Here is an 8,724-nt window from a genome sequence, read left to right as displayed (position 1 = left end):
GACAAAAGTTTGCTAACCAATTGTTTGGTGTTGTATAGACATTCATTAGAAAATCCCAAAAAAACCTTGAGTAGGCATACAAAATTTGAAATTTGATGAAAACCATCCATTAGTACTGCACTGCTGCAACCCCTTCATTGTTATGGTCATGCAACAACGATGTCCTACCCCAAAGGTAATGCATCGTAATTGCAATTAATTTCTTGGTCTAAATATTGTACTTCTTCATTCACTGAAAATAACAAACAAGAAAAAAAAAACCTTGCGTCATATTTCAATAGATATAAATGCATATTAACTTACAAACATTAATTTAATTACCTTCGATACATCCAATCTGCTTTCTGTTTGAATTTTCAGGACAAATCCGCTTGTCATGCCCGAGTTTTTGACATAATGCACACTTCCTTTTTTTCTTCTGTTGGGCCAACTCAATACTGCTTTTCAATCGACCAACATACTGAACTTTTTCTTTTCCTTTATCATCCTTCTTCCTACCCTTTGTTTGTGAGACATTTGGATCCAAAAATAACAAATCCATTTGGTCATTACTACTTTTCTCATCCCTATTATTAGATGCATCAACTGTAAGTTTCATTTCTCCAATTTTTTTTTATGTTTCATTTAAGTCATCCAAGAAGATTTTGTATCCCTCGATTGAAGTTCCTACAATACAAGCCAATTTAGTGGCCTGTTGACATAGGAAGCTAATTCTCATTGCATCCGACTGTTCATTTTCATTGTCCATTGTATGTGAACCCGTGATTCTGAATTTACGGTTGGCTTCTTGTCTCCATCTTTTGAGAATATATGGGACGGTACAATATCAATATCATGACGAGCAAAAACCTTTAGCACATGTCGACAAAGTATTCCAAAAAATTCAAACTTTTTGCATTCACAAGTACCCATATGTTTTTTCAAATTAAACTTCACTATGAACTCCTCAGGTGCATCATATTTACTTTTCACCACATATGATTGATATCAATTATCGATTTCCCGTTCTTCTTGAATTCGAAATTGAATCACTTTGACCTATTCTTGCTTAAATTTCTCAAATACATTTTTGGTGTATAATTTTGCCGCGTACTTTAAAAGCAACTCACCCTTATTAACACATCGAAACTTATGTTCTGAAATGAAATCTTCTTTAATCTCTGCATCTACATTCCTTTGCAACGCTTGCTCATGCTTAACAATAAATTCTTTGAGATTTGACCTTGAAGTAACAAATCCATCGAAAAAGGCATTGATTCTTTCACTATGACCGGTGGTATTCATACCAGCAAAAAATATTTGACGATTATAAACTGGCACCCACGACTCCCTTATTTCAAATAATTGTTGAAGCCATTCGTTGTTTTCTAATCTATTTTTCACGATCACTGATTTCCATTGCTTTTCAAAGTCCTCAATCGTGTATGTCGACCATATACAATTTCTCATTTTACCTTTGAAGTTAGTATTTTGAAAGTATATATGAGACAATTTCTCAGCAAACTTCTTCTCGATATGCCAAATACAAAGACGATGACGGGTGTTGGGAAACACTTTGGCAATTGCATTCCGCATTACCAAATCTTGGCCTGTGATTATAGATATTGGATGACGTCCTCCCATTGCTTCTAGCCAGGTCTCAAACAACCATATGAAAGTTACCTCTGTCTCATCTTGTAGAAGAGCACCCCCAAATTGTATTGACTGAAGGTGATGATTTACTCTAGTAAATGGGGCGAACGGCATATTATATTTATGTTTATTTCCGATAAGTTGTGTCAAATGACACCACATCTCCAAAATATTCATATGCCATTCGTGATCGAGAATCAACCCAAAAAAGTTAACTGCCCTGCATTCGTCATCGCATTGTGTATCGCATAAAAAAATTGTGGATTTTCGGCTTGTTTCTTTCTTGAAATAGTTCAATACTGATTGTGCATCACCCCCTTCTAGTTTCATGTGTCTAACATTTCTCAAATGGTTGTAACAATCTCTATTATCGAAACCGATCGTGTCCCCACCCAAAATTGATGCCACTTTCCCAATTTGCATGTTTTCTCTATGGAATGCTTCGACTAAATTCTTAACTGCTTTTGGCATGATTCGGTTTGACCTCATCTTCATTCTCCTAACTGGTGTAACTACCTGTGATTATGGTCATCATTAAAAATCGATACTTTCCATCTAGTAGTCCATCTGTCGTTTAAAATATGCATAGTTGCATTACATCCACATCTAATAGTAGAACAACTTCTTTTTTTCTCGATTTCATTTTCTTCTTCTACCTTCTTTGATTGAAATTTACCTTGATGTGAGCAAACGTATGCTATTCCAGTCGGCTCATTTGAACCCCGTCGTGACTTAGTAGTGCTTCGAATTCGAATCCAAAATCCTTGACGACGTCCATAATCCTCATAATACTTTTGAGCGTCTTCACTTGAGTCAAACAACATCCCCACATAAGGTGTTTTTAGATCTTCAAATGTCTTTGTTAAGACTTTGACAATCGACATATTCACTACTATCTACTTCACTATACAAACAACGACGATCCCACAATGTCATTAATAGGCATTCCCTCATCTTTGTCAATACCAATCTTATCCATGATGGACCGCTACACACTGGTAAAAGACCAATAAACTACAAATGATTCAATTTTAACATTTCATTATTTCTAACAAAAGTTAGTCGTACATGTTAACTACAATTTCTTTTCCAATTCACCATCAATCATAACATAAACTAGCTTTAGAGACACCAAGGATCATAAACAGAAGTACCTATTTCACTACCAAATATTTACTCAACTATCAATATATCTATCCAAGATCAAGTATAGTAACTTTTAGCATCTTCCGTATTCATATTTGGAGTATTAAATTTACATTATGGCAAATCAGACGAAGTATCTACACTAACCTCCTCAAAAAAAGAAAATGGTCTCATATAATTCCTGCAAATGCATTCCCCATTGCCATCTAAACCATCTATATCTACTAAGCAACTTTCAGTAATACATTTCAAAGAGTTGGATAGGAGTAAAGTTTCTCATATATTTCAGAAGAATCAACATTGTAAGAAAAAAAAAAAAAAAGAAACCAATCCAATTCATAAAAAATGACCCCAACTTTTATAATTTACTAATTCGTTGATAAAATACTCACAATTTTGACATATCAACTATCTTTGTTGGTAATTTATTTATGAATTCGTTGATTATACAAGATGTGTACTAATTATTTGTTGATTGACATATGAATTGGATTGGTATTAGCAAAAGTTAGGTTCATTTTTTTTTATAAAAATCAAGATCCAAATAACAAAACAAATCAAGAGAAAGTTCAGAAAAAAAAAATTTCAAACAAAGGGATTCTGTAACAAGTACAACCCAAAAGAAAAAAAAAACCTATTTGATCAAATCATTTAACAGTAACTTAAAAAATTACCATCCACATGATCTTTCAAGTTTAACAACTACAATAAAAAATAATAAAAAAACCAATCGATTTTCGTATGAATCGAGAGTGAAAAAAAATACCTATTCGATCAAACTTGAGAGAGATTGATGGTAAGGAGTTTGAGAGGGTTGAGTGAGAGAGACAGCGATGGCTCCAAAGACGACGGGATCTGAAGGCAGTTCGAACAAAGAGAGAGAAAGAGAGGATAGAGATCAACGGCAATGGTGTTGGGTCATTCGGCGCAATGGTAGAGTTTGAGAGAGAGAGAGAGGGTAGAGATCGACGACTATGGCGTCGTATTAGAGTGTGAGAGAGAGGGGTAAAAGTTTCTGATTGAAGAGGAGATCGATGGATTCGTTCTGTAGAGGCTTTGACAGAAGAGGAGAAGTAGTTTATGTGAGGGATTTATGAGTGAATAGAAAATTGAACAAGGGGCGTTAGTTAATTAATGAGTTTTTAAACTTATAACTGGTTAGAGCAAACGAGCCGTTGGATTCGTTTTTATCGTACGGTCAAAAAAACTAGGCACAAAAGAGGGCAGAGAGCAGGGCTGCCGAACCGCTCCCTATATATATATGTAGCTATTTTGTAAGCTGTTAAAGAGTCTGTGAATGCTTGAAGGGATAGTGCATCATATCATCCGGAGTGGTATACTATCATACGATGTACGGTAGGAACCACCAAGCTCATACGTGGTATAGAAAGCGTATGAGAGTGGAGTCACAACTGGAATCTGGGTCCTCTCTATCTTTACCAGTGAACTTGTTATGTAAAGGTGGTCGTATATAAATGGTTTGTATATTTGGGAATTACATGCACGCCTGATAAGTATAGACGAAGATGATTAGTCAGTAATCACTAACAATCTATAGTAGTCAAATGTTCTTACACATCGAAAAGAGACCCATTGCTTACGGTCACGTCAAACGGTTAGCCTGAACTGGATAAATGATCAACCAAGTATGGTAAGTATAACGACCGACCACAAAATCAGGAACTAAAAGCCAATAAAGAATTGTAACATCATGTCCCGACTAGAAGCAATCTAGTCATAATTCACAATTCTCTAATCCACTACTCCACCATTATGTATTAGGTATATGTTGTCTTATTTTGATATATAAAATGAAATGCATATTTAATGTTTCCATTTGATCAATTAGATTTGTATATAAAGAAAATGTTATAGTGAGTATTGTTAATTAATGTAATGTCAGTTTTAAAATGTTTAGTTGCTCATCCTTGGCTATATGTACCAGTTTATCGTAGTTTCTTCTATAAAACTTTGTATTGTTAAAATGATTCAGTATACTTATTCATTCATGTTAGGAGGGGTTATTAACAGAAATTGTTTGTTTCCCTACTAGGTAACTATTGTTACTCACTTTTTCCTTCCTATTTTTTTAGTTTCAAAACATGTAGTTAGCGAGACGAGCGTAAAACCAACGAGTGAGAACCATCTGGTAGGTCAAATAGACGATCAGAGTCCATTACCTGGTGAGTACTGGGGTTATTACCCCTAGTGGTGTCAGTTAGACTAAAAGTATTATAGATTTTGTTCTAAGCGTTAGGACTTTTGTTAGAGTGAGAAATTTTTGTATAATCCCGTGTATAAATTTCTTTTTCCTCACCCTGAGCTATCGTACATTATTAGATGTATATAGGCTTCCGCTAGTATTATATTTTGAATGTATATATGTAGGATTGTATGTCGTTTATCAGGTGCAAGTTGAACGCCTTAGAATGCTAACATAAACAGAGGAGATCATGCCAAAATTTCGAGGTGCCACCTAGTACCTTGAGATCGGACATGAGAATTTGTGTTAGCGTTTGGCAGGGCACCACACAATCAAAGTTTAAGGACTAAATCAGCTATGCAAAAAAGTGTAAGGACTAGATTAGGAATTAAATCGATATTTTTTCAAAAAATTCAGTGGGGGCTATAGCCCCCATTTGTCCCTTCTTAGCTCCACCCCTGGGCGTAAGTTATAGGTTGTTAGCTAGTGTGAAGGCCATGCACTACGACACCTAATATTAGGTGTAACTCGCCTCAGAGTCACCCAGGAGCACCCATGTAATTCTATATGTAAGGCTTACATATGAAGCCATATTAGCCCCATGTCAGAGCATATATGTTAGCTTAGTGGCATTATTGTAATAAAATAGGAAAGAGTATGACCAGCCTCTATTTTAGATGTTTGCTTCTGAAAACCTAGGAAAGACTTAGTATACTCTTTGTAAGAAGGGTGTTTTCGATCCCAATCCCCGGCCTACACCCACGTTGACTTTGAGCCCTTATCCAAGTTATGCGGTGTCTCACGTGTCATAGATCACTAGTTGCTCATAACACACCTTATTAGCTTTTGTAACGTGTTACTCCGTGTAATTGCATACTATATCAATAAAGTTGCCTCCGTGCTTTGCCTCGTGTTTCCTTCGTTCTCTTGTGTTACTAGTTATATTTGTGTGTGTGAGATATTTTTGATAGGCTTGCTTGTGAATTAGTACCCCAAGAACCGCATTACCTCGGTTTGAAATAATACAACCGTGACAGCTAGGCACTCAACCTGCATGTCCCGTCAAAAACTTTCCTATATTATAATCCATAGGTTGTTTAAATTGTCAAAAGAGTTGTCTTACCATACCATATGATCATTGGTCTTACACCAAAAACAAGGTATCAAAACAACTCCTTCCACAACTTCCAACAACTCAAACAAATCTGTGCTCACTTTTTCCTTCAAAATCCACCACCATTACAATCATCTATTTGCCTCTACAAATTCAATTCTCTTGGCTTATGAAATTCCTCTAATCCCAAACATGCCTTCACCTTTTCATTACCCCATGCACTATCTTACTCCAAACAATTTTTACCTTCCAATTCCTTTTAAAGGCTTCTTTTGAAATTGAAATCACTAATCCAAACTACCCCCAAATCCATGTAAGGACTCTAAATTTTGTTCTCACACCTCTCTCATGAATTCAATTCTCCATTGTTACGTTCTATGAGATCAATTTGGTGATGCACAAAACTTATTAGATGAAATGCATTTACTAGATGTTGTTTCATTTAATTCTATGATTCATGGGTACACCGAATTGGGTGACATAAACTCTATATTTCAACTTGTTCAACAAGTTCCTTCTGTTATTGTGGTTACTTGGATATGGTTGTTAGGTTATCTAATAATGGAGATATAATAGCTTTGAGGAAATGCCCGAGAGAGATTTGATTTTTTGGAATGTTATGATATCAGGTTATGAACAAAATAGTGTTCCCGTTGAGGCCTTGTATTTATTTAATCGAATGCAGATTGCTCACTTCAAACCCAATCGAGTAACCATTATTAATGTACGATCGGCTTGCGCAAGTCTTCATGCATTGGATATCGGGAAATGGATCCATGTGTTTATTAACAAGAACCGATTTCAATTGGATCCATTCTTAGGTTCCACATTAATTGACATGTATTCAAAAAGCAGGGCAGTGGAATTCAAATTAAATCTGAACTCACCCCATCCATTATAATTGCAGATCCACCCTTAGTTAAGGAGTATTATGAAGAATCTCTAAAGGAGCTCCAGCCCTTTGTAGGACATATCGATTATCATAGTCCACTCTCAAGCAAGTAATGAGGTTATTTCTACTTGTCTAGTTCAAATTTAGGATTTTTTGTTTTTCTTTTCATGTGAGAGAACAAGATTTTATGTTAGTGAGAGAACTCATATATTGGCGATGTTTATACTATCTTTTTCTATTATTATATTTTGAGTTTAATATTTGAGTACGTTCATGCACTCAGTTATTTTGTGGGCATGTTATCACGCTTATAGTTCAGTTTCACTATATTTTTGTTGCTATATTATCATCTTAATTATGTGTTGTTTATTTATATTATTATAATCTATGAGAATTGGTATTTAGTGCCTTGGATTCTAGCTATGCTAGGATTTTGGGGGCACTACATTAACAATGATAATTTCAATTATAGTGTGATTTTATAATATAATTAAGTAAAGTCGTGCTGGAGTGACCTCAAGCTAGAACCTCACATCGCACTTTTTAGGTGAAAGTGGATAGGAACCATATATGCTTTTGCACTCGCATCTCAATGAAAAGCATCTATGGTTCCCATACATTTTCACGTCAAGAAGTGCAATATGAGATGCTAGCCTGAGGTCACCTCATCATTATTCAATTATGTAATAATGGTGTAATTGTATGTTTGTCCTAATAAATATAGAAAAACACTTTCCTTACTCACCTAGTAAGATTTTAAGCCTTACTAAGGTTCGTTTTGCTAAAATGGATTATCACATTTGCAATCCAACACCATAGAAAATTTGGGCTGCATCCAAGTTTTGAAAATGGATGCCTATTGAACTTCCACAAAACCCATAAATTTATAATTAAAATTTAACGGTGAAAAATAATATATGTATTTTTAAAGTTCATAGAAATTTGTCCTCTACAATCATGAAGCATTGAATCATGTATTTGGATGCCACAAGGTGAGCCCAAGCAAGGTAAGGGTGGAATCCTTACTGACTTTGTAAGGCTAGTCAGACTTTAAATTGTAATACAAGATAAAAGCAAGTAATGAATACGTGTACAATGGTTTGGTATATGATAGAAACACCATTCCCATATGCTGGAGTTGCCGATTGATTAGATCACAAACTCGACATATTCTGACCTGATGAAATTGGATCTATATTTAAATTTTGATGAAAATTCAATTTGATAATCTATTGGATCAGGTTTTGGATCAACCATGTTCTAATTCAATAAAGATTCGATTTGATAATATATTTCATGTATATTTATACCATATAGTTTCTCCGTGTTGGAGAGTATATTATCAAAAAAGGGGAGAAAAGGAAAGGCAAAAAAATATGTGGTGTTCATTGAAAGAGGGGGGAGAAAATGTAATAAAAGTAAAAGTTTTTCTCAATATACTTTCTTTATGGGATATAAAGATTGAGATCATAAGGCATACAATTGTCCTACAATAAAATTGGAGGGTACTATTGAAAAATAGGGATAAAAGGAAAGACAATAAAGTTGGAGTGTATTACTAGAAATGGGATAAAAGAGAAAAGACAATAAAGTTAAATGGGTATTGTGGATAATCTTTATAGTATGACCTCGAGATCATGACATGTGGCATGAATACGAATCGAATCCCAAGGATATGGAAAGACATCCAAGTATCTGAGTCCGAAGAATCTCACGAGTCCGAGAGAATTTGACGGG

At 34.9% G+C, this 8,724-nt stretch overlaps 1 protein-coding gene across 1 annotated transcript; it reads right to left on the bottom strand.

Moving 5' to 3' along the window:
• Positions 1-714: 714 nt before the first annotated feature.
• Positions 715-2,516, bottom strand: LOC147380520 (protein FAR1-RELATED SEQUENCE 5-like). Its single transcript, XM_086431598.1, has 3 exons — positions 2,325-2,516; positions 1,066-2,148; positions 715-849 (listed from the first exon to the last, which is right to left on the bottom strand). Exons 1-3 carry the CDS (start codon positions 2,514-2,516, stop codon positions 715-717), a joined length of 1,410 nt encoding a protein of 469 aa, XP_086287724.1.
• Between the last annotated feature and the right edge of the window lie 6,208 nt (positions 2,517-8,724).

This window comes from Akebia trifoliata, unplaced genomic scaffold (genome assembly GCF_017979445.1).
Source record: "Akebia trifoliata isolate Shusen 1 unplaced genomic scaffold, ASM1797944v1 Contig01336, whole genome shotgun sequence".
NCBI classification, from domain to species: Eukaryota; Viridiplantae; Streptophyta; class Magnoliopsida; order Ranunculales; family Lardizabalaceae; genus Akebia; species Akebia trifoliata.
This window is presented reverse-complemented; position numbering and strand designations above follow the sequence as displayed.

What these genes read in the sequence shown, in the direction of transcription:
- LOC147380520 (XM_086431598.1), bottom strand. Translation starts at nt 2,516, where the DNA reads ATGTCGATTGTCAAAGTCTTAACAAAGACATTTGAAGATCTAAAAACA. An exon ending in AGCCGACTGGAATAGCATAC is followed by an intron (nt 2,149 to 2,324) that starts GTTTGCTCACAT and finishes CCATAATCACAG; the next exon opens with GTAGTTACACCAGTTAGGAG. An exon ending in CAAAATTATACACCAAAAAT is followed by an intron (nt 850 to 1,065) that starts GTATTTGAGAAA and finishes CATGTGCTAAAG; the next exon opens with GTTTTTGCTCGTCATGATAT.